A 26484-nucleotide genomic window follows, 5' to 3' on the forward strand; every position below is an offset into this window, starting at 1 on the left:
TTTTTTCAATTTAATTGTGGCTTATTTCCCATCTAATAGTTAATCACAAAAATTATAATAAATATATTTACTAAAAACACTAATATATTCTTTCCACGCCCTTTTTGAACTGATACTTACATAACTTTTAAAGATTTAGCAACGAACTCCATACTGTCTGTGTGCGCAGGCGCGCAGAATAATAAAAATTCACTCCCAATCGCGCCTAAAGAAGTATAACTAGAGAGGAAGAAAAAAGAGAGCTGATAGGAGAGCTTAAAAAGAGAAAATGCACAAAGTCGTCAAGACTTGGCAAACATCAGTTGACCAAGATGGTTGTTTAAGATTTCGGGTACGGTTTCTTCATGTTCCCGGAAGGTATCAATTAACATCGAAGCCTTTACAATTTTACAATTTTAGAATGTAACTTGAATTCTACATATAACCACTGTTTGGTTTTGGGGCTATTTTGCAAGTACAAGAGTTCACTGATGATGGACTGATATGTCCAAAAACGTTCGTTCTGAACACATTTATGTAATCCATTTGGATTCTTAACATTTTTAGTTAAAAAAAATGGTTTTGTTGGTCTGTGTCCATTGAACTGGCAAGAACCACAAGTTCTTATCGAGCAGGGAACCATGTTGCCCTTTGAGCACTCCTAGCACATTTAATCTTGTAACATCGACTTGGAGTCGCTATAAATACCATATAATTATTATGTAAACCATAATACTCGATGTAACCTATTTCAAAAAGTTGGTAGCTTCTTTTTACTTCTGTATGATTTTTAGTTAAATTATACTATAACGATCTGATGGACAAGAGGTCATGAAGGCTGAACCAGAAGGATCAGGACGATATTATCCTTAGATGGAATAAGGAATGACCGAAGATGGAAAGGTCCAATCGCTTACATTGGCGATACGAAGGCCACCTTGTTCAGTCGGAAGAGATGTGGGCGTGATTCTTTGGACTGGGCTGATGTTGCCATCTATCTCTCTTTAATCCTGACCCCCCGGAGGGAGTGTAGTGGTCTGTCTCCGAAGATCTCTGTCTCTGGTCATTTCTTTTAACTCATGCATAGGTCTGTTGCATATGCCTGTAATTTGATCGATCCATCTTGTTGGGGATCTTCCTCGTGATCTTCGGCCTTCCACCTTTCCTTGTATAATGAGGCTTTCCATGATGTTGCCATAAAAGATGTTAAATGAATAAATAATGATATGCGAATAGGGCTAATGAAACGACAATAGGCAAAAGATGGATAGATAACAGTTAACTGATGCTTTGACACTTGAACTCAAGAAAACGAGACTACTGAATACATAACATACAACAAAAAGCTGGGCGCCAGGAAATTTTGACCAATTAAAAATCATGGGAAAGCGAGAAATATTCAAAAAAATGAATGTGTGTACTTTGTACGCACGTAAGAAGTTATACTTCTATTATATGATTTCAACGAAATCAATATACTTTAAACAGTTTCTCTACTACTTTCCAAAAATTTTTATTAAAACAATACCAAAAATTAAAAAAATAAAAGAATAAAACACACACAAACACATTGAAAAATTCCACAAATGATTTCTGAACAATAATTGTTGTCAAAAATTTTAATTAAATACGTATTTTCTGAAAAAAATTATACAATAATATACTTACAATCATAAAATCTATAAAAAAAAATAAAAAAATTATAAAAATAAAATAAAAATTCTATTTTTAATTCAGTTGCAATGTGAAGGCAAAACAATCTTACTTTTCAATTAGAATACGGAGCGCAGTCCAGTCCCTTGAATCGCGATTTTCGGCTCTTATTGGAGCCTCATCGGAAAGAACGTAGGCTTGTTCTCCATATCCCAATTGATCCGTACTGAGAGGTTTTCCCACCCATTGCAATTGAAGTGAAAATATTAGGTGACTAGCGTCATCTGGCAATTAAAAGAATGAAGTTTTCGATCCTAATAGCATTATTAATCATATTTAGAAAATATTAAAATATTACTAAAAGATTTTTAAATCGAAAACTTATTGGTCCATTTCCTTGGTAACACCTCCAAGGCTTCTAAAATTTGCAAGCCAAATGGATGCTGAAGCGAAGAAGACAAGAGGGAATTCAGAAAACTTACAATTCACGACCCCGTCTGTTCAGCTGGTAAATTCCAACATAAAATGGACCTAGTTACTCGAAGGAGTAAAGACCAATATAAAAATAAAATAACATATCAATTGGGATATGGAGAACAAGCCTACGTTCTTTCCGATGAGGCTCCAATAAGAGCCGAAAAGCGCGATTCAAGGGACTGGACTGCGCTCCGTATTCTAATTGAAAAGTAAGATTGTTTTGCCTTCGCATTGCAACTGAATGAAAAATAAAATTTTTATTTTATTTTTATATTGGTCTTTACTCCTTCGAGTAACTAGGTCAATTTTCTGTTGGAATTTACCAGCTGAACAGACGGGGTCGTGAATTGTAAGTTTTGTGAATTCCCTCTTGTCTTCTTCGCTTCAGCATCCATTTGGCTTGCAAATTTTAGAAGCCTTGGAGGTGTTACCAAGGAAATGGACCAATAAGTTTTCGATTTAAAAATCTTTTAGTAATATTTTAATATTTCCTAAATATTATTAATAATGCTATTAGGATCGAAAACTTCATCTTTTAAAAAAATTATAACTTGCATTGGGCTTGAACCTACTTCCCGTGTATCCAGCCGTACGAGAGTCGGAGTGATTTCAAACTGCACCACCTTCGCGTCTACGTCATGTGGGAATATAGACAAACTGAACAACTTTTTGACATTTTGTTTATATGAATTTTTATTAGTTTGATTTTTGTCGAATTAAAATACAACAATATATAGAGTAAGAAAACGATACATTAGACGAAAATTTGTAGAAAGTTTGTTCGTAATCAGATTATGTAAATTAAAGCATTGCCTACTAGGGGTATAGCATAGCAAGTACTAGGTAAATATGAAGATAATTTTTTATTGGAATACAACTGAAACATTTAGAATTACGTACCTGTGGCTTTTCAAAACTATTTAAAAAGTCACTATAATTTTAAATTTGATTTTATTTCTGTCCTCACAACAATAAAAACTAATATATTATACAACATTTTTGTTTACCGATAACCTCCATATTGAACAATTATTGACAGATCATTTCAACACCCAATCAGAGCCCGTATAAAGACTAATACCAAACTGTCGGTGTGCGCATGCGCGCGGATCAATATAAATTCACCCTCAATCTCAATCGCGCCTAAAGAAGTATAACTTCAAAAAAGGTTCGTTAACATTTCGACGCGGTCGAAATAATGGGCTAATAATGTTAGCCGATAGCACACATGTTTTTCAGAGAAGTCAAAGGAGACATTAAGCTTCTAAAATCTACATGCAATTGAGTAAAAAGCCATGAAGAGATGGGAACTGAATTAAAATCTACACTCAAAAAAGTAAACGTTACAAGGAGTTTTTTACTTCGATGTATGAGTTTTTTAACTACATGCTATACAGTCAATTCCCGGGAACTTTCCCGTTTTAGTAAATAATTAAAATTCACCTGTTTTTTTACAGGTGGCAGAGAATACGATGCCTGACGCGCCGGAGCCCAAGTCTTTGTAGCTTCGTTCATAGAAATCGTCGGGATGTCCGGGATTGCAAATCCTTCGAATCTCGTCCATGTAGTCCTCGTCGGATAAGCCGCTTCGTCTTCTTATCACGTCGTCGTCGTCTATGGTAGGGTCCGACTTATTTCTATATTCTACGTCTTCTTTCTTAACTTTAGGTTCGTCGACGAGAGTAAGGTCTACTAGGTTTTGTGCGAGGTTTTTGGTCTGAATTAGGTTGGATCCGTCTATTTTTCTAGGAGGTCTAACTGGATGCGATGACCTGAAACAAGAATTATTTCAATTTCGAAAATATTCTAATAGTAGAAGGTATCTCACTATTGAATCGTCCGAATTATACAAAAACAGGGACAAACATATTTTGAATTGGAACCGTTTTGACCGAAACATATTTTGGGCTATGAAGATTTGAAAAATTTGATATTTGTAACGTTGCCGAATTTACCATTTTTTTGATATCATTAGTCACTTTGGTTTTTTAAATAGAACACTCTGTATATTGTACCTTTATTGAAATTTCCACTTCAACACTAGTTCAGCCGTATACAATACTTTCGATTTAATGGAGTCAGGAACATCTTAAAAAGATAAAACAAAAGCCTCGAAACACCTGATCGTCTCAATATTTTTTTTATTAAACTATGTATAACTAAATTTGAATAAAATAATTAAAAGTTTACTACATTGCTAAATTAATGTCTATGTAATCAAGTGTTCAAAATGTCGTCCCTTGTTAATTTGACAGTATCCTAAACAATGGTAGAATGCGTCTATTATATTTCTCCATGTTTCTCTAGAAATCAATATGGATTCATTGATAATTATTTGCCTTAGCTCTTCAAGTCTTGCTCCTTTATAAATTCTAAATTGTAAATTATAAATTCTACTTTTCAAGTTTCCCTATAAAAAAAAATTTTTAGGATTCAAATCAGGTGAACGAGGAGGCCATTCAATACTACTACCAATTCATCGTCCGGGAAATGTCTGATCTAAATAACGCCGAACATTTACACTAAAATGAGCTGCAGTTCTGTCTTCCTGAAACCATATCTCATTAAAATTGGCTCCAAACTGGTTTTTCAGGGTAGGTGCAATTTGATTTCTAAGTAACATTTCATAATTATCGCTTGTTAAATTTCCTTCTATAAAAAAATGGCCCAATTAACTAAGTACCCGCTATACCCGACAATACATTTAGTTTTTGTGCGATTTACACGTGTGCGAAATTTTGTAAGGATTCCAATAATAGTGCAATATACACAGTGTTGTATTTAAAAAAAAGTTACTAATGATATCAGAAAAACGATAAATCTGGCAACAGTGCAAACAAAAAATTTGAAACCTCCATATTCCAGAATAGGCTTATCCCGGTTTTTGTACAATTCGGACCATCCATTTAAGAAATAATTGCCTTTTGGTCCACCCTATACATATTCATTCTAAAAAACGAATCTAAAGGTGTTCGTAAACAGGGTGTGTTCGGAGATAAGTAACACAATTGAAATAGTTGTTGATAATAAAGTCATCAAACCTGTAACTAGTTAAAAAAATCTAAGTTTAACTTTAGATAATATTCTAAAATTTACAACACATTAATAATAATTGTGTGAGTAATGCATGTGATAGTTAAAAATACATAATTTATCACAACCACTACTGCCTGTAATATAACGTAAAAAGTACTACGTGAAAGTTTAGTTTTATTAAAATTTAACTATGGAAATGTTATACAGGGTGTTAGTAAATAAGTCCGACAAATTCCGGGGGGTAATTCTGCAAGACACAATAATGCCAGTTTGCTAGATAAATGTATGTCCGCAAATGCTTCGTTTTCTGCATTTTTCTTATAAACCGATGAGTTATTTATTGCTCTGAAACTTTTTGGACATATAATTAAGAATTTTATATTCATCATTGGCGCGAATAATGGTTTGAAATTTTTTCATTTCATAAAAATTATTAAAAAATCTATGTTAAAAAATATATTACAAAATTTTAATAAATATCAAATATTTGTTGGGTTTTTTCGCGTAAGTGTGTATAAGTGCGACAGAGACGCACCATATTATAGTGCGGCGCGAGGCGTCGGCTTAAAAATCGAGTGGGCACGCATAATTAACAATTAAAAAACAACGGTATAATTTGAAATAAGTCCCGATTAATTTTCAAAATCTTGAAATTAAATCTTTACAATTCAATTTAGGCACTTGGCAACCTCAAAAATAATAATTTACATGAGTTTTCATCACTCGAAAATGCATATTTTCGCATTTATTTAGATTTTAAATGGCTTATAAGTCAAAAATTATTTACTCTTGAGAAAAAAATTACCAGAGACGTTTTTTTTTGTTTAAAATGGCCCAAAAAGCGTTTTCCGGGGCAAAAAAGGTGACTTTTAGAATGTGTTTTCAAACACGTTCGCTACCAATGTAATACTCATATAATATATTATGAGCCACATCGATTTTTCGCATAGACCAGTATCTCATACTTGAGCTGAGGATCGAACTGCAAATACTGACAATTTAAATACATGGTCTATAACAGTGGTCGGCAAACTTAATAGAGAAAGAGCCAAATATGAACATTATAGCAATTGAAAAAAATTGGGAGCCAAATCTGCTTGGTTAGTGAACTTTGATTACAATAAATAAGTAGTACAGTTAATAAAACTATAGGGTTTAGCCTGTTAAGATAGTGAAAAATTGCCCCAGCGATATTCCAAAAATAAAAATACAATGTTGTTTTACATTAAAAAGTATTTAATTTTTAGACAGCTGGCCCTATTCATAACCCCCCAAATAATTAAAACGTGTTTTTTCGTTTTTTTGACAATATATTTGTTCGAATCTCCATAGAAACTTCTATTTTCTTTCATTTTGCTGGGTTTTTATTTCCTACAATATTGTATTTTTTTTTTAAATAATTTTTGGCGCAAAATTTAATTTTTTTGATATATTTATACACACACCAGCAAAATTAGCCGAACACCTTAAAAATGGGACATATTTGATGTCTTGAATTTCCTAAACCTGTTGCCCGATTTGAGTGATTCTTTTAGTATGTTATAGCCTTATTAGTTAAGAATATCGGTGTAATAATATTGTTGCTAGACAGGCTGTGTTTTTTTCTTAAAGTTCGGAACACCCTGTGGAATATTCTAGCACTAGCATATATAAAATATTAAAATTACAACTCGACTGTAGACTTAGGCTTTCTTAACATTTTCTTTTTTGGTTCATTTACTTATGTTGGAAAATAAAAAAGTTATGTGCTTTAACAACTAGCCATGCTTTTTTCAATAAATCCTCATAGTAGGGGAGGAAAGTATGCTAAATTTGCAGTTACTCGAGCGTTATGGGGACCTATTGGATTGTTAAGAGTGGGTGCTAAAACCAAAAAAAGTTAAGTTTTCCATAAAGTGTGGGTGTAAGGTAATGGTAGGGGAGCAAAGTATGCTAAATTTGCAGTTACTCGAGCTTTATGGGGACCTATTGGGTTGTGAGTATTAGGTCCTATATCAAAAAAAAAGTTAAGTAAAATTTTCCATTTTGGTATGGACTTTCCATTTTTTAATTTAATTTTCCATTTCCACCAATCGTTTTTTCCGATTATAGCGCCATCTATCCATGATTGGAAAAAATGTTGCGAATAAAAGTTTGCTTTTTTTACGTCAAGGATCCAAATCTGCAATAAAAATTGGGGGCTCCTATTTAAGATTTTAAAGTAACTCCCCACCCCACCTCCGTGAGGGGTCGTGTTTGGTGCCATTCGGTAGATTTTTGAAAAATATTGAATAGGGGTATTTTGCAGTTTTACGATCTGATGTTCATTTCGCGAAATATCGCAGGGTTCGTATTTAAAATTTTTAATTTACCCCCCACCCCTCTCCGTTGGGTGTCACGAGCCCCCACGGAGGTGGGCTGGGGGATTTAATTTAAATGGTACCAAATATCGAATGGTACCAAACACGACCCCCCAAGGAGATGGCCCCCAAGAAGGTGGGGTGGGGGGTTACTTTAAAATCTTAAATAGAAGCCCCCATTTTTTATTGCAGATTTGGATTCTGTACGTTAAAATAAGCAACTTTTATTCGACACATTTTTTCGAATTATGGATAGCGCTATAATCGGAGAAAAATGATTATTTCAAATGGAAAACTAAATTAAAAAATGAAAAGTCCCCCACTTTATGGGAAACTTAACCTTTTTCTGATTTTAGCACATACTATTCACAATCCAATAGGTCCCCATAACGCTCGAGTAACTGCAAATTTAGTATAATTTCCTCCCCTACTATGAGGATATATTGATGAAAAACATGGAAAGTTGTTAACGCACATAACTTTTTTATTATCTCACATAAGTAAATGAATCAAAAAGCAAAATGTTAAGAAGGCCTAAGTATACAATAGAGTATTAATTTTAATATTTTATATATGCTACAATATTCCACAGGGTGTTCCAAACTTTAAGAAAAAAATGATTGGTACACCCGGTATAAAATGATATTTACCTGTCTAGCAACAATATTATTACAATGGGTATAAATAATAAGGCTATAACATACTAAAAGAATCACTCAAATCGGACCAGTGGTTTAGGAAATTCAAGACATCAAACATGTCCCATTTTTAAGGTGTTCGGCTAATTTGCCGGTGTGTGTATGTAGAACCGAAAAGGGAAAGAACATCAAACGCGAGCTTTTTCAGCTGATCGTAAGAATCAGAAATGCTATTCCAAGAGTTGAAAATGATCATATCTTCCATCTCCAAGATCACATTTTTTCTTCTTCAATATTTCCAATTCAAAATATGTTCGAATTTAGAGCGCCACATGTACTACTTTCTTGTTTTTTAAATTCAGCAATTATTATTGTATTTCAAAGCTACCAGTGTCAATTTCAAAAGAAGAAAATTTCATCTCGGTTATCCTAGTATCAAGAGGATTTTTTACAAATGCTAAAGATTGCAAATGCTAATTTGTCAAAATAAGATGTAATTTTTCCTACCAAGTTTTTTGTTAATAAAAATATTATTGTGCTTTCCGTGGATATTTGTACCAGAGCCACACTTAACGAGTCAAAGAGCCACATGCAGCTCCGGAGCCGCACTTTGCCGACCACTGGTCTATAAGGACGAACCTTAAGTACCCTCTTGGTAGCGACGATTCAGAAACATTTTTCCTACGGAAGCTACCTCACAACCTGAAGTATCAATGCAATATGCTACTTATCTATCAAAATACTCCTCGTATATTTTAAGTTCAACAACAGAGAGCTACTACAGGAAGCTAAAAGTAGATAAGACCCACAAAACCATACAATGCTTTTTACACTGAGAAAATCTATGACGAAGCAAAAAATAAACTCTTACGATATTATATGTAAGTACACTAAAAATAATGGACACAAAACATGATTGTGGCTCATGTTTTGAGATATAAATAATGTTGATGACAAAAACATGAACATCCTGATAATTAAAAAGGGTGATATTAATTATTCGTAATAATCCCATGAATCAAATCAAAAATATGTTTTGAGAGAATTTTTTTTAATTCAAAAATTTGATCCAAAAAATCTGAAAATGGATCAGAGTATCTGTGGACATGAAAACATATGTTCATTATTTTTTCAGAGTTTTTAAAGCAAAGGATCGCTTATAAATTTTTTGTTTGAAAAAACAAATTTTTTACGATAGGTTACCCTTGGAGCCACCTAAGGAGCTAAACATTTGGCTAAAGGTGTTTTTAAATATGTACTTTCGAGTGCCCAATTCCAAATAAGAATCCAGATGAGAATTTTCTAAAACCACGCAGTCAACCCTCCCATTGAATTTTTTTGCTCAAATGTTTGTTATTGAAGTACAAGTTAGTGTTGTATGTAGTGATGTAAAATTTCCGGGAAGATTCAAACGCCGGAAAGTTTCCGGAAGCCCGGAAGCTTTCCAGGAATATTGGAAACTTTCGGACACTTATGGAAATATTGTATTTTTATTAAAATTATTTTAATAAATTATACAAATCAGTAGTTAGCTTTACTTATGGTAGGGGAGCAAAGTATGCTAAATGTGCAGTCACTCGAGCGCTTTGGAGACCTAGTGGGGTGTGAAGAGTAGGTCCTAAAACCAAAAAAAGTTAAGTAAAATTTTCCATTTTAGTGGGAGCTTGACATTTTTAAATTTAATTTTCCATTTCCAACAATCGTTTTTTCCGATTATAACGCCATCTATGCATAATTCGAAAAAATGTTTCCAATAAAAGTTACTTATTTTTTCGTGAGAAATCCAAATCTGCAATAAAAAATAGGGGCTCCTATTTAAGATTTTAAAGTAACCCCCCACCCCACCTCCGTAGGGGATCGTGTTTGGTGCCATTCGATAGATTTTTTAAAAATAATAAATAAGTGTATTTTACAGTTTTTCGATCTGATGTTCATTTCGCGAAATATCGCGGGATTCGTATTTAAAATATTAAATTTACCCCCCACCCCTCTCCGTGGGAAGTCGTGTTTGGTATCATTCGATAGATTTTTAAAAAATATTGAGCGCATATTTTTAGTTTTTCGATCTGTCATTCATTTCGCGAAATATTCGCTTTTTCTTGTGAAACTTTGGACTCACCCATTTCCTTACGCCCGGCTCATATCGTCAGATTTTTGAAATATACACTCTTTTGCATGTACTTAACTTACCTTATCTTAATCTGACAATTTCGAGCTTTTTTAAGGATAGATTTTTTTTTCGGGCCCCCCTTAACGAACTCTTCTGTGTTAAGAGCCAATATATGGTAGAGGTACATCTGCAGGATACCAGGTTTCTCTCCATATGATAATCTGACGCGCTCGAGTAACTGCAAAAATCCCCGCTTGGGCTCCCCTACCATTATTGTTGTGGTATTACGACTACAGAAAAAATCTGTTAAAAATTAAATGTCCAAAATTTTAAAATTTAACTTAATTAAAAAATATATACCTCGTCCAATTTACTTACCGTTGCACGTCATCCGCGCCATAGCCTGTGACACGATACCAACACGAAATATCTAGGCGGTAGGTGTGTTCCCCTTTAGAATAATTTTGATTCTAAAAAAGAACACACCCACCGCCTAAATATTTCGTGTTGGTATCGTGTCACAGGCTATGGAGCGGATGACGTGCAACGGTAAGTAAATTGGACGAGGTTATATATGAATATTTGTTATTAGTCGTTATAATTAAAAATAAAAAAGTTGTTTTATTTAAAAATATATTAAAATAAAAAAGATAACATACAATAACCAAACCAAAATTGACTATAGGAACTTACTTCAGGCAATCTGTATTCCTATATACAGTGCGTCCATAAAGTAACGCATAAATTCATTATTTCGTAAACCGGAGACTTTAAGGAAAATCCCGAAACAGGTCGATTTTTATTTTTAAATTACGATTTTTTGGCATACATATCATACTAGTGACGTCATCCATCTGGGCGTGATGACGTAATGGATGATTTTCTTAAATGAGAATAGGGGTCACGTAATAGCTCATTTGAAAGGGTATGTAATTATCTATTCAATAATATAAACATTAATATAATTATTTATACAGGGTGTCCAAAAAATGTTTTTTAAATTAAATTAATTGGTACAAAAAGATGAATGTATGTAATTTGTATAATTCTAAATATATTTTATTGGTGCCAGAAAACATAAAAATGTTTAATTTAAATAATAAATATAGATTTTCGCCTAAGCGTAATGTTAAACTTCCAAGAGGCAGGTGGGTGGCAGTGGCAGCTCTAACATTGAATTTAAGCGAAAAGCAATATTTATTATTTTGTCAAATAAACATGTATTCCTGTTTTCTGACAAAAGTAAAACGAACTTTGAATTAAATAAGTTACATACATTCTTCTTTTTGTCTCAATTAATTTAATTAAAAAATTATTTTTGGACACCCTGTATAAATAATTATGTTATTGTTTGTATTAGTAAATAGAGAATTAAATACCCTTTCATATGAGCTATCACATAATCCCTATTGTCATTTAAAAAAATCATTGATTACGTTATCAACCCAGATGGATGACGTCACTAGTATGATATATATGCTAAAAAATTGTAATTTAAAAATAAAAATGGACCTGTTTCGGAATTTTTGCTCAAAGTCGCCGGTTTACGAAATAATGAATTTATGCGTTACTTTCTGGACGCACTGTAGTATTAAAGCAGGAACTCTTTTCTTAACAAATAATAATAAAAGACACTACAAAATTCTAAGGAATTATAATTATTATAAAATATATAAATAAGTAAGAGTCTATTCTTGTGTCAACGAAATTGTCTTCACACAAGCTGGACTCTGAATTATGAAGAGAATATAATCAAGAGTCTCTCTTCGTCTCGCTTAATCTTTCATTTTCTGATATGGATTTAGAGTCTTGCCCTGCTTCCAACAGATGAGTTATAGAAAGACTCTCATCACATACCATTTTTCCATGTTTATGATCTTTTAGTGAGTTTTTCCTCAGTATATTTCTCCTTTTATTATGTATGAAAGAGTATGTGCTATAACTACGATCTGTTTCAGCGTAGGAAGCTGGTAACCCCAGTATTGTAATTGCCAAATCTTTTAAAGAAGTTTAGGTGCACATTCCTTGTCACCAGCTTATACAATCTACTGATCGTGCTGAAAGCCAAATAAAATCCATTGACCAAAGGTCTGCTTTTGCACAGAACTTTGTTAGTTCTGTAAAAATGTTTTCTTTTTTGTCAACAAACTTAAGATGATTGGTTACTATCTTGTTTATACACTGCATAGCTAATATATGCTCTTCAGCAGTGAGGCTTTGTCTTGTTAAAGAAGAATCAAGCAAGTTTCCAGCATAGTGCACAGCCTTCACTGTCATTTTTTTTTCTTTTTTCTAATTTAGATAAGCATTCCTTTTCCTCAGACTTATTGATTGGAAGTAATGGAATATTCTCGGTAAAAATATTTTCTGTATCCTTAAATGCCTCGACAACCTGAGATATTTTAAACATATTGCCTTCCAATAAAGTCTAATCCATTTCACAATTGGCGTTAGCACAACTGCTACTTTTTACAACTTTATCCAAAATATTTCATCATCCAGACAGTTCTGTATGTTATTTATACAATTAAGAATTGGACTCCATCTAGTTTTTACAGGAAGCTTTAATGATAGTATAACTTTATTGTAGTTTTGAATTTTTTCTTTTTTTATCATTTTTCTTTTGAAATATTCCCAAGCATTTTACCTATATACAATCACAATAAAGATACACTAGAAATAAACAAACCAAGACACATTGAATGTTCGAGGAGGACTCCCAAAATCCCAAATCATGATTTGCAAAGTTTATACATTTTAAATCATGATTCGTGACTACTCCTCGTAATATTGAACGTGTATTGGTTTGTTTATTTCTAGTGCATCTTCATTAAAATTTTAGTACAGCTTTAGGCATTTTAGCAAATTTTAGTATAAAAATAATGAAGGTAATGTTCACAACGTTCCTTTTGTACTTGGCAGTGGTATAGGTTCGCCGGCCGTGTGAATTAAATACCGCTACTTCCATGTAAATTCAAATTTCGTCAATGACTCTTATGTCCAAAAGGCCCTTGGAAATATTCTCAAAAGTTCTCGTGAATATTATGGAAAGTTCTCTGAAACATTCTTGAAAGTTCTCGGAAATATTCTCGAGAATTTTCCATTGAAAGTTTCCGGGCGTGTACCGCGGTCAGGGGAATATTTCCATTTTTTATAGGCGAATATTCTCGGAAACTTTCCAATGTTCGCGAATATTCGCTTGGTAATATTCTCGACTCACATCACTAGTTGTATGTAAATATTTAATTGTTTACTTAAGTAATAAGTAATTATCTAATAATGCAATATATCTAATTTGTTGTGAAAAGCACTACTTATATATCAATAGATATTTTTTCTTATGAATAAATGGATTAGTTTTTTTTATCAAGAAACTATTATGTTTGTGTATGATTGTGACTCATGTTTTGAGATATAAATAATTAATTAATATTTTGATGTAGACAAAGTAGACTTACAGCCAATGCTTTTGAAAAGATAACCTAAATGCTTGAATTTCATTAATAGGTATACATTTCTCCAGTTTCCATTTCTAGAGATCAAAATTTTCAAAATCCGATTGGAAATTTTTGTTAAAAATGGCAAGATCTTATAGAAACAAATTTGTTGTATGTTTGCCGAGTTACTTATTTTAATCAATTAACTTTTGTAAAATTTAATATTGTCACCCACTTTAAACATTACCTTCAGTTTTACAAATTCATCTAGCCCTTTTAGCAATGGATAAATTAAAAATGTCTACATCAATATCAAGTATAAAGAACAAAATGGAAAAATTTAATAATAAAAAAAAATAAAAAAAAGTGTACATGAATTTGGAGCAATATTGACTATGCTAATGTTAGATAACATTCTGAAGCATTCTGAACCAATCACAGGCGTTTGAAACGAATATTGGGCTGCGACAGGGAGATGCGCTGGCGTGTCTCCTCTTCAACATAGCTCTGGAAAAGGCGGTCAGAGATGCCCGAATAGACAACAGAGGAAATATTTTTAATAAATCATCCCAAATTTTGGCATATGCCGATGACGTGGACCTAGTTGCCCGCACAACACGCAAACTAGAAGAAATGTATACCACCTTCTCAAATGCCTCAAAAAATATGGGCCTGACAGTAAACGAGGAGAAAACTAAGATGGTGGCATCAACATCCAACAATAGAGCCAGAAACATCGGTCACCAATTCTCTGTTGATAACTCTACCTTTGAAGTGGTGGACAAATTCACATACTTAGGCTCCCTGATCACCAAGGAAAACGTCATGACAGAAGAAATCAAGCGAAGGATAATCCTAGCGAACAAATTCTATTTTGGACTGAGTAGACATATGAGAAGCAGAAACTTAAGCCAAAAAACAAAAATAACCATATACAAAACCCTTATACAACCAGTGTTGACATATGGATCGGAGACATGGACCATCTACAAGGCAGATGAAAACCTTCTGCTTATATTTGAACGAAGGATCCTGAGAGGCATATTCGGTGGCATCTGTGAAAATGGTATTTGGAGGAGGAGGTACAACTACGAGGTATACCACAGATATAAACATATATTTGGTAGAAAAGACGTAGTATCTCTTATAAGAATAGGACGACTAAGATATGCAGGACATCTAGCAAGATCACAGCATAACAACCCTCCTAGAAGAATCCTTATGTCACAACCTGTGGGAAGTAGAAATAGGGGTAGGCCAAAACTTAGATGGAAAGATGGTGTAGATGAGGATGGGAGAAAAATAGGCGCAGCAAACTGGCAACGGTTGGCAATGGATAGGACTGACTGGCGTAATAGACTTGGGAAGGTCGAGGCTCTTTCATAGGGCTGTAGCACCATTGATGATGATGACTTAAGTAATAAGTAATTATCTAATACTGCAATATATCTAATTTGTTGTGAAAAGCACTACTTATATATCAATAGATATTTTTTCTTATGAATAAATGGATTAGTTTTTTTTATCAAGAAACTATTATGTTTGTGTATGATTGTGACTCATGTTTTGAGATATAAATAATTAATTAATATTTTGATGTAGACAAAGTAGACTTACAGCCAATGCTTTTGAAAAGATAACCTAAATGCTTGAATTTCATTAATAGGTATATATTTCTCCAGTGGCCATTTCTAGAGATAAAAATTTTCAAAATCCGATTGGAAATTTTTGTTAAAAATGGCAAGATCTTATAGAAACAAATTTGTTGTATGTTTGCTGAGTTACTTATTTTAATCAATTAACTTTTGTAAAATTTAATATTGTCACCCACTTTAAACATTACCTTCAGTTTTCCAAATTCATCTAGCCCTTTTAGCAATGGATAAATTAAAAATGTCTACATCAATATCAAGTATAAAGAACAAAATGGAAAAATTTAATAATAAAAAAAATAAAAAAATTGTACATGAATTTGGAGCAATATTGACTATGCTAATGTTAGATAAGATTCTGAAGCATTCTGTAGATAAACAATTCTCAATATATAATATGTATTGCTAATTATTGATATGGAAATTCTATAAAACCATTGATTGAATACACAAACTCACTAAATAAATCAGTAATGTATATTATTTTGTATTATTTTTGTATGTTTTTTATTTAGTATTCATGTTACTTTTTTACCTGAAACATATGCCTATTTAAACTTATTAATCCATATATCTAAATAAAAATATATGTGATATAGATATGATTTACCTATCACATGAATTTAAGGTAGTAGGCAGACAATTAAAAGATAAGAAAACAAAGTTATATGAATAAAACTGCATAAAGTGGCATAAAAATAACCAATTTGGAAGGAAATAAGCCTGTGCTGGAATAAAACTTTTTAGTCCTGTCGCCAGGGGGGGTACAACGGCCTTCTTAATTCAGATGGACTTACCCAAGTTTTTTTTATGTATTTTGACCCGTAGAACACGAATTTTTTGGGTAACAGTTGATCCGGATGTCGATAAGATTGTTATAAACAAAGAAGTTGAGGAATTACATAACAGCGATTTCTCTCAAAACAAAACATTTTTTTGTATTTTTTGGGTCATTCTAACCAAAAAATGTTCCTACAAGTTTTTTCGTAGGATGCATAGTTTTCGAGATAAACGCGGTTGAACTTTCAAAAAATGGAAAAATTGCAATTTTTGAACCCGAATAACGTTTGAATAAAAAATAAAATAGCAATTCTGCTTACCGCCTTTAAAAGTTTAAGTCAAATTATATCTGTTTTGAATATTTGTATTGCTACAAATTTATTTTTTGATTGTTAAAAAAAGCTATAAACACATACTGTTTCCCGTGCCTAATACATGCGTTTTATTGCATGCTACTTAGAAATAGCCCCGCTTGCACTTTTACCTCCTCTACGTACTCGTTCGATTTTAAATGAGAAATCATTGAAACATCACTCAAGCACTAGGTGTTTATAGCTTTGTTTTAACAATAAAATAATACATTTTTGGCAATACAAATAATTAAAACCGATATAATTTGACTTGAACTTTCAAATGCGGTAAGCAGAATTGCTATTTTATTTTTTAATCAAAGTTTTTCGGGTTCAAAAATTCCAATTTTTCGATTTTTTGAAAGTTCAACCTCGTTTATCACGAAAACTATGCATCCTACGAAAAAATTTGTAGGAACATTTTTTGGTTAAAATGGCCCAAAAAATACAAAAAAATGTTTTGTTTTGCGAGAAATCGCTGTTATGTGATTCCTCAACTTCTTGGTTTATAACAATCTTATCGACATCCGGATCAACTGTTACCCAAAAAATTCGTGTTCTACAGGTCAAAATACATAAAAAAAACTTGGGTAAGTCCATCTGAATACAGGAGGCCGTTGTACCCCCCCTGGCGACAGGACTATTTGGATGTCACACAAAATTATGCTGTATGCCAACTCAGTTTATTCACTATACATTGTTTTTTTTTTCAACACAGCATTAAAAGGGATCAGATGTGGAATGCAATGGCAGAACTTTCAGTTGGCTATAGATCCAGAATATGGATATGTAACAAACTCTCAAAATCGTTTAAAATAAACAGTGGCCCTGAAACAAGGAGAAGCGCTGTCACCTTTCCTTTTTAATATAATCCTGGAGAAAGTAATGAGAACAGTACAAATTAGAAGAGAACTACTGATAGTAAATGGACCAAATTTTCTACTATTAACATATGTGGATGACATTGACATTGTGGGAAACATTGTGACCAATATAAAGGAAACTTTCAATAAATTAGAGATTTATTGAAAGTTTCTAGGCAAAAAACCAGTCAAAGAGTCACTGAAGAGAAAACTAAATATGTGTGCATTAACAGACACAAGAGACAGTATAGCCTCCACCACACTATTAAACCTAAGAGCTTTACATGAACATCAAAAATCGGGATATATAAAACAGTGATTAGACCAATGGGTGTGAGATGTGGATAATATCAAAAGCAATAGAAAAAAACTCAGATGTTTTGAGAAAAAAATCCACGAAAGGATTTTTGGACCCTATCACGATCTGAAACCAATAAGGAGTTAGAACAAATGCAGAGGTCACACAGATGTAGGACTAGCGACATATTCCAAGAGATTAAATCCCAACTATAATGTGGGCTGGGCATGGCCATAGACTCCTTAATAACTACCTCGCCAAGTTAATCTGGGCAGACTGGGAGACAGGGAGAAAGCCCTTAAGATGTCCACAAAAGCGATGGAGAGGTAACATATGATCAGGTTTAAGAACAATGGGGCTACCCACTGAATCAACTATCATGGATGACGGTTCGAGATAGAAGTTGGTTCTGTAGTCAGCCAAGACCCACTCTCGGTTGTGGTACTATGAAAAGAAGAAGATATTTTTTCATTAATTTTGATATCTCAATTTAAGTATTTCACTTTGAAAAGATATTAATCCCAGCTGAAAAATTATCATTTTAGTTTGTCCTAGGTATGTTTTAACCCTATTAAGAAGGCATTCACTTTTTAAAGTACAAATTTCAGTTCAAGTTCTTGAGTTTCTCAATCCATTTAAACTCTATGGTTTTTATTCACAGTAAGTTTTACAATTTTCTAACAACTGTTGGGGACATTTCAAGATATGAATAAATATGTATTACAAATTTAAAAAATAATAAAAGAAGGAATATAATAATTGAAACAAATTCAAATTAATACAACATTTTTAAGGCACTAGTTAAGACAATCCAACCTACCTTTTGTCATCTTTTTGTTCTTTGTCTGAGTCAGACAAAGAATCCTTGCTCTTGTGTGCATCTTTCGAAAGTGTATAAAGATCTATTTGCTTGGATTCTTCTACCAGGTCCCTCTCTGTAACTATGTGCTTAAATTCGGCCCTTTCTTCGTTCTTTTTTATGGAAAAGTTATAATATTGCAGGACTTGTTTCACTACCAGTGGATTCTCCCTCTGTTCATCTTTTGTGATTTGAGTACCAATTTGCCTCATCCATGCTGAAGGGAGACCTAAGAAAATATTAAAAAAAAAGAAAAATTAATAAGATAGTAAATGGATTAAAAGTAAATCCACAAATCCATGTTCTACTAATATTCTTAAATAAAAGATGTACTGGACGAAATTTTAATCAGACAAGACATAAATATAGAAGCTCAACTGATAATAATAAAATAAGGAGCTACTGTTTAACCCATTTGTTGCCCATCGAAGAGGATGGAACTTGGTTAGGAGCCACTCTGTTAAACGGCACCTGATTGAAGCAACTATATCACTCGCTGGTATGTGAATGTCACCAGACTGAAGTAACCATATCACTCTCTGGTGCATGGTCGACAGCAAATGGGTTAAAATATTGTCATAATATATTTGTTTGGTCATTAACTCAGGGAAATGGCAAATGCTGAAATCTCTGCCGAAATCTCTACAGCAGGTCTAGATTTTTTTGACGGTTACTTCCCGACTGTACTTTTAAGTCTGCCCTTTTTTTTGGTCATAACTTTTTAAAATAAGCTTAAAGCATTGTTTTTCCTAACTGTCCTTTAGAGTACCTACAAATCTTATTCTATATTTAATACAAAATTTTTTTAATGATATTTGAAGTAAATATTAAACATCAAGGAACAAGGATCTCAGGAACAAGCGGGGTTTGTAAAGGATAAAGGTACAAGGGAACAAATCCTGGACCTGAGACAACTCATTGAAAAGTCTAGAGAATTTCAAGTACCTATGATTATATGCTTCGTTGACTACCAAAAGGCATTTGATTGTGTAAGCTGGATAAATCTGTGGTCAATTTTAATAGAAATGGGGGCACGAATGCACCTGGTGACACTTATTAAAAATCTATACCAGTCCAATATAGCGACAGTACGACTAGATCATAAGTTCTCAAACCAATTCAAGACCGAGAGAGGTGTTAGACAAGGATGCATGTTGTCACCTGACTTATTTAACATTTATGGTGAACATGTCATGAGGATGGTTTTAGAAGGATGGGCCGGTAGAGTAACAGTAGCTGGTAGGAAAATCTCCAATTTAAGATTTGCTAATGACACTACACTTATAGCAGCAAATGAGCAAGAAATGTTTGGTCTCCTACGAAGACAAAAGCTAAGACAAAAATAATGGTGGTCGACAGATTCGACACTATTCAATTGACTAACATGTTACAGGAATACCAGATAGTAAACACCTTTGTCTATCTCGGATCTAGTATAACTAACGATGGTAACTGTGAAGCACAAGTTCGGAGATGTATTGGTATGGCAAAAAATGCGATGAGTCACCTAACTAAAGTTTGGAAAAACAGATCTATCTCTCAAAATATCAAGATGAGACTGGTGAATGCCCTTGTATTCTCAATATTTCTATACGGAGCAGAGACTTGGACTCTTCACACATGTGAGTGCCAGAAAATTGATGCCTATTGAGATGTGGTGCTGGAGAAGAATGCTGCGCATACCTTGGACAGCTCATAGGACAAACGTTTCCATTCTAAACCAACTCAAGATTAAAAAAAGGCTGTCCACAATATGTCTGCAACAAATACTGCAATTCTTTGGTCACGTGGTTCGCAGAGGTGACGATAGTTTGGAGAGATTAATTGTTTATGGAAACATTCCGGGGAGAAGATCAAGAGGATGATCACCAACTAGATGGTCCAACCAAATAAAGAATTCAGCCAGAAACTCATTCTGCGAAGCTCTTAGAGCAGCTGAAGATAGAGACCAATGGAGAAACATTGTTAGGAATATTGGAAGAAATCACGATCCTCAGTAATGGGAAAACGATAAGAGAGAGAGAGAGAGAGATTAAAAAGCAGCTGATAACTAATGAATGATATTTAACAGAACATTCTCAAATTAGATTTACTTCAATACTTTAAGGGTACCAAAATTTGGTGGTACTTAAAAGTACCATGGAGAGACTAAGTGTTAAATACGCTGATAATATCCAAAGAGAATTTCTGATACCTGAATTTCTCACAGTTCCTAACAGGGTTTCTTTTTACTAATTCCCTGTATAAGAGCGTTTAATAATCTTAAAATACATGAGGAACATCTAAAATATATATATTTTTAGAAACCTGACAAATATTCCTACACAAACTTATCTGAAATAGGTATTTCCCAAAATTTACAGGACCAGTCACAATAGCAGAATGGATTTCACATCTTCATGGTTATTTTTAGTACTAAAATCCAAGTTACATACACAAAAATTGCCCAAACGTAATCATTGTCCCTTTTTTAACATCAGTCTTTACAAGAGGAAAAAAGATAAAAGAAAATGAGAAATGTACACATATTTTTTCATTCCTCCCTCATTCCACAAACTTTATAGAAAGTAAACTAAATAGTATACATCAAAACAAAGAGGCTTTACTTTGTTTAAAGGAATTATTGAATGGAAAAATATTAGAACCCGCCCGTACATATCGAAAACATAGAACTTCTTCCCTGCTTAAGCTAATGTTAATAAAAACAACTATGTACCTGTGAGCTTTCCTTCTGTGTTTACTGTAACATGAATATCGTGGTTAACATTTGTTGGAGTTCCTATAACAGCGATGTTGGGTTCCTCCTTGTGCTGCCTTTTTCTAAAAAGGAAATTCATTGTATTTCAACGACGCACGAAAACAGCACAAAGGAATCAACCGAAGTATCTTCTTAATTGACTATTAGTATTATCAGTCTTGACTTTGTTGCATATCTTACTATTAATTACTGTAGTATTTAAATATATTTATAAAAAAATAGTTTAAAATGTCAAGTATCACCCGTAGCCTATGGGCAATGCCAATGACATTAGGTACGCGATGACTGTATCTTTGACAAGTGATAAAATTGACATTGACAAGAATTTAATTGGAACAGGGATGACACTCTGAAAATAAAAAAAAAATGTATTGATGTTAACAGTGGTGTCATGGCAAAATTAGCAGTGCGGGAACGCAGTGCCGGAACGCACTGCTAATTTTTGTTTACAAAACCTAAATTCTCTATTATTTTTTTTTCTTTTCTTAACCAGTGCGGGAACGGCGTTCCCACGCGTTCCCACACCATGACACACACCACTGGATGTTAACCATCCAAAAAACATAAATTATTAATATATTCGTATTGAACTGCATTGTACATTATATACACAGTAACTTTAAGGAATTAGATGTTAATATTTATTAATATTAACTTGATGCAGGCTGAATTTACATTTTATTATGCATGTTCTTATATCCTTTGAAAGTTGATAATATGATAATGTGGCAACAGTGAACAGTGATGGACGCCTAACCAGCCCATCTTCACAGAGGCGGGATATTTAAAAACTGTCATTTTATTACATTGGGAAATGTATTTTTAGAAATTAGAGTAGAATGTATTTACATTTAAAATAAATGACACTTAAAACAACTTGTTTATTGAAATGAAACATATTATGGTACTATAACGACTAAATTCTTGTACAATGCGTGTACCTATGTATAATTTTAGAATTTAATATCAGCTTTTCTTATAAATTCTTGACGAAAACAAAGTTGTAAAATATATTATTCAGGATGATTCTATCCGTTATCATCAGCCATTTGTAGCGTACATACGAAAACCACTTATTAGCATAATACATTCGTTTAAGCTGTTAACAGCATGTGGTATTTCTCGCATACATTTTTTTAAGCAATATGTTGGAAGTTTTGAGTGTGGAATATGTGCAAACATCATTCCTTAACCGTTTATGATATCAAACTTCGTCTGATAAAATACCAGGATGCGGCATAGCCAAGTAATTTGACAACATGTTACTACATGGGAACGTCATAACTTTCCAATCTTTTTTCCGTCTTGATTAGATAGGGTGAAGTGGGGCAATATTAATTAGGGATGTTATGATTATATTTAGAAATTTATTTAAGCGTGTATGTCTTGGTGGCTATTCTTGGGATATGAGAATACTAGGATCTTCGGTAAATACAGGACATTTGAACTATAGAGCCGTCATTTTAAAGTAAAATAAAAGAAAAAAGACTAAGTTTTCAATTTAATAGCACATAAAACAACACCAAAAATGTTACTCTACATCCTACCAGATTGAAAACAATGGGAACCTTCTCTGGTAACACCTCTGAAGTTTCTACAATTTGCAAGCCATAACGGATGTTGAGACTAAGGAAGATGGGGGAATTTTACAATTTATAATTCACCTCTCATCTGCTCAGCGTGGTAAAGTTCCAATGAGAATGGTTCCCTTATTGGTACTCCAATCAAAGTAAACATGTAAATAAAAAATGAATAACCATTTTCGGCATCATTATTCCAGTTCAATCAGAGAGTGCAGCAAGCACCTCTGCCGGTTTCGAAACTTATTAGTCTCTCGCAGGAGGCACATATGCTGCTCTCTCTGACCCAATACTAGAACAAGCCCCTGCGTGCAGTCACGGATTGCAACGAACGAAATGGCAGGGATGCCCTAGCGGCAACTGGTAGCAAAAGACTAAGTTTTCAATCTAATAGCACATAAAATAACACCAAAAAATGTTACTCTACATCCTACCAGATTGAAAACAATGGGAACCTTCTCTGGTAACACATCCGAGGCTTCTACAATTTGCAAGCCATAACGGCTGCTGAGACTAAGGAAGATGAGGGAATTTTACAATTTATAATTCACGTCCCATCTGCTCAGCATGGTAAAGTTCCAACGAGAATGGTTCCCTTCGTACTCCAATCAGAGCCCTAACAACACAAAACATTCCAGGAATGTACTATCAAAGTTCTATTAATGTTTGAATGTACTGGACATTCAAGGAACATTCGGTGAATATCTGATTAAGTTATTCGTGGAATGTTACCACAAGACATTCTATGAACATACTACCAATGTCCTATATTTTAAGAGAGGCCATTTACTATTCAATTTGCATTCATTTTCAAATTTTCTGCGCGTGTATATGTATTTAGGCAATCCAAACCACGTGACTTCTGGTTCTAGTTGGCATGGCATACAGGTTACAGTTACAGAGGTTATGTTTGTAATATCATTTCATTTCATCATTTCACTGTTTATCCTCATATTTTGGATTCATTTGGATTTCGTTTGCTGTATTTTGTGAACTTTATAAACTTTACCACACTGCAAAGTGATTATTTAAGGAAATTATTATTGGAGACACCAGATGTTTGGAGAAAGGTAGGGCAAACAATTTTTATCAATGTTCATTTTTCTCTGATATTTATCAATATTGATGAATTTTGCAAGCAATAACATTATTTCTTTTATTGTTTTAGATATTTATTGAAGCTGAAAATAATTGGGGATTTAGATCCATATACAATTCAGTCAGAATTGGATTTTACAGCGGGATTTGTTTTTAAAGTTGGAGTAAAGTTGGAAGTCACAAGCAACAACTTCGTAAGTACCTACAAGAATATTGAGGAAATCCAGCTCCTGGATGCTACTGGGCAAACTAGAAGATTGAAGAGGACAAAGCCTTTTGAACTAGTTTGAGTGATATTGAAAAGCAGAGCATAATGCTTGTGTGCATGTGTATGTTAGAATAGTGCGGCTAGAAAAGCAGAGCATAGTGCTTGTGTGCCTGTTAGATTAGATAAGAGACGCTATGGGTAAGCTCTTCATTTTAAGGAACAGTAGTAATTTAGGTTAAATTAAAATTGCTCATTGGTCAGAGTTATGACCAGATTGTAATTCTAATGAACAATTCAATACAATGAATCGTCATCGTAGTGATGATTATGGAAAAAAATATATGACAAGATTTTGTGCAATAAAAATGTTTATATTTATCAAGGATAAGAACATTCATGGAATGTTTCAACAAGACATTCAGTCTAAACAATATACTGTGAATGTCCAAAGAACATTCGTAGGCATTCATGGAATGTTCCAACAAGACATTCAAGGAATGTTTAAAATGCTGACACAGCACTTTCCTGGGACTTTCCAGGGACGTTCGTGTGCTTTTGGGGACATTCCAGGAATGTTTTCAATGTCCTGTGTGTACCTTCTAGGAACATTCCTGGAATGTTTTGTGTTATTAGGGAGTGAACATGTAAATTAAAAATGAATAACCATTTTCAATTTCGTTGCAACACGAAACTACAGCCGCATCATTATTCCACGCGAAGGTTCCCATAGTTTTCAATCTGGTAGGATGTAGAGTAACATTTTTTGGTGTTGTTTTATGTGCTATTAGATTGCAAACTTAGTTTTTTGCTAACAGTTGCCGCTAGGGCATCCCTGCCATTTCGTTCGTTGCAATCCGTGACTGCACGCCTGGTTTTGTCCTAGTTGGGTCAGGGAGAGCAGCATATGTGCCTCCTGATGAGAGACTAATAAGTTTCGAAACCGGTAGAGGTGCTTGCTGCACTCTCTGATTGAACTGGAATAATTATGCGGCTGCAGTTTCGTGTTGCAACGAAATTGAAAATGATTATTCATTTTTGATAAAATAAAAGACAAAGAATAAATGTTTGATATTGATTCACTATATTTCCGCAGGAATTATATGTGATTCCTGTTGTTTTCCAGATTTCACTCCTCGATTTTTAGAAAAACCACTATATTGACGACGTTTCACAGAAAGGGGCTGTCCATTAATCACGTGAGGCTCGAAAGGGGGTGGTGGGGTCCATAAGAAATCACGAAACATCACAAGGGGGAGGGGGTGTAGCCACCCACAAAGGTGAGCCACACTCTTCATGGTAAATTATCTTAAATTCTTAAGATAAGAAGGGACACTTGCGAAGTGTTTTGTTTCTTACCATGTGTTTTCACTAGGAATACTAACCCTGTCGCCGTCTCCTATTTTATTTATGAGGTTTTAGTCTGTACATGATGTATTATACCTATTATCTGATGAATTGGTACTCTTGTCAGTTATTTTGTTGTTTTGGCACTGAATGGGTAAACAGGGTTGCTAGGTCAGTTTTAATTCTTCAGTAGTTTTAATTTTGTGTACTAAAATTAGATGATACTTATAGATACGTGTATTTTATAAATACCTAAAAATAGATTTTTTGTAGATACTAAAAAATACACGTGATATAGGGGTGGGGGGTATGTCTTAAACCTCACCATGTATCACCAAGGAGGTGGGGGGTTAAAAAATTCCAAAAAAACATCACGTGATTACGTATTCTAAAAAATACACGTGATATGGGGGGGTGGGTATGCCTTAAACCTCACCATGTATCACCAAGGAGGTGGGGGGTTAAAAAATTACAAAAAAACATCACGTGACTAATGGACGGCCCCAAAGGCAGTAAAACTTTTTTTGTGTGATAGAGTGGAAATTTTCTAAAGACCGTACCGTGTGAATCGTACCTGGCGTGTATTGGATTCAGAGTAGATGGACTACATCCAAGCGCAATTCTTTTTTGGCGGGCCTTATCACGGATTCATCCATGGTACCCTGCCTAACAACTAAATACACTCTGTTACTTATATTACTTATGTTTTCCTATACTATCTCTCCTTTTCTTTTAACGCTTTTTTCATACCCTCAGTACTTTCCTAAACTCATTTTTAGCTCTTCTCACTACGGTCATAAAATTGTGTGCTCCAAAGATGCCTACCTTTGCATAGAGCTCCACTGTTTCCTCATTGAACTTACTGCATTCAACCTATTGTTTGAGCTACAACCTATTGTTTTGCCTGTTCCCTTAAGATATGCTCTAAATGTGCAATATCCCGTAAGGAATTGCGTGAAGAAGTAGTTTGTGCTTTTATAAATTTGAACTCCATCCATTTCTTCACGCCTGGAATCAGAGTCCTT

At 33.7% G+C, this 26484-nt stretch overlaps 1 protein-coding gene across 1 annotated transcript in view; it reads right to left on the reverse strand.

The window, feature by feature from the left end:
• LOC126884767 (serine/threonine-protein kinase PAK 2) overlaps positions 1-21517 on the reverse strand; it is a 30390-nt gene extending 8873 nt beyond the window's left edge. The window contains exons 1-3 of the mRNA XM_050650985.1: positions 21188-21517; positions 18433-18700; positions 3553-3881 (exon numbers count right to left, since the gene is read on the reverse strand). Coding sequence (XP_050506942.1) covers positions 3553-3881; positions 18433-18700; positions 21188-21308 — 718 coding nt within the window. The 5' untranslated portion in view covers positions 21309-21517. The remainder of the gene's footprint in view (positions 1-3552; positions 3882-18432; positions 18701-21187) is intronic.
• Positions 21518-26484: the final 4967 nt, after the last annotated feature.

This window comes from Diabrotica virgifera, chromosome 5 (assembly GCF_917563875.1).
Source record: "Diabrotica virgifera virgifera chromosome 5, PGI_DIABVI_V3a".
In the NCBI taxonomy this organism is placed as follows: domain Eukaryota; kingdom Metazoa; phylum Arthropoda; class Insecta; order Coleoptera; family Chrysomelidae; genus Diabrotica; species Diabrotica virgifera.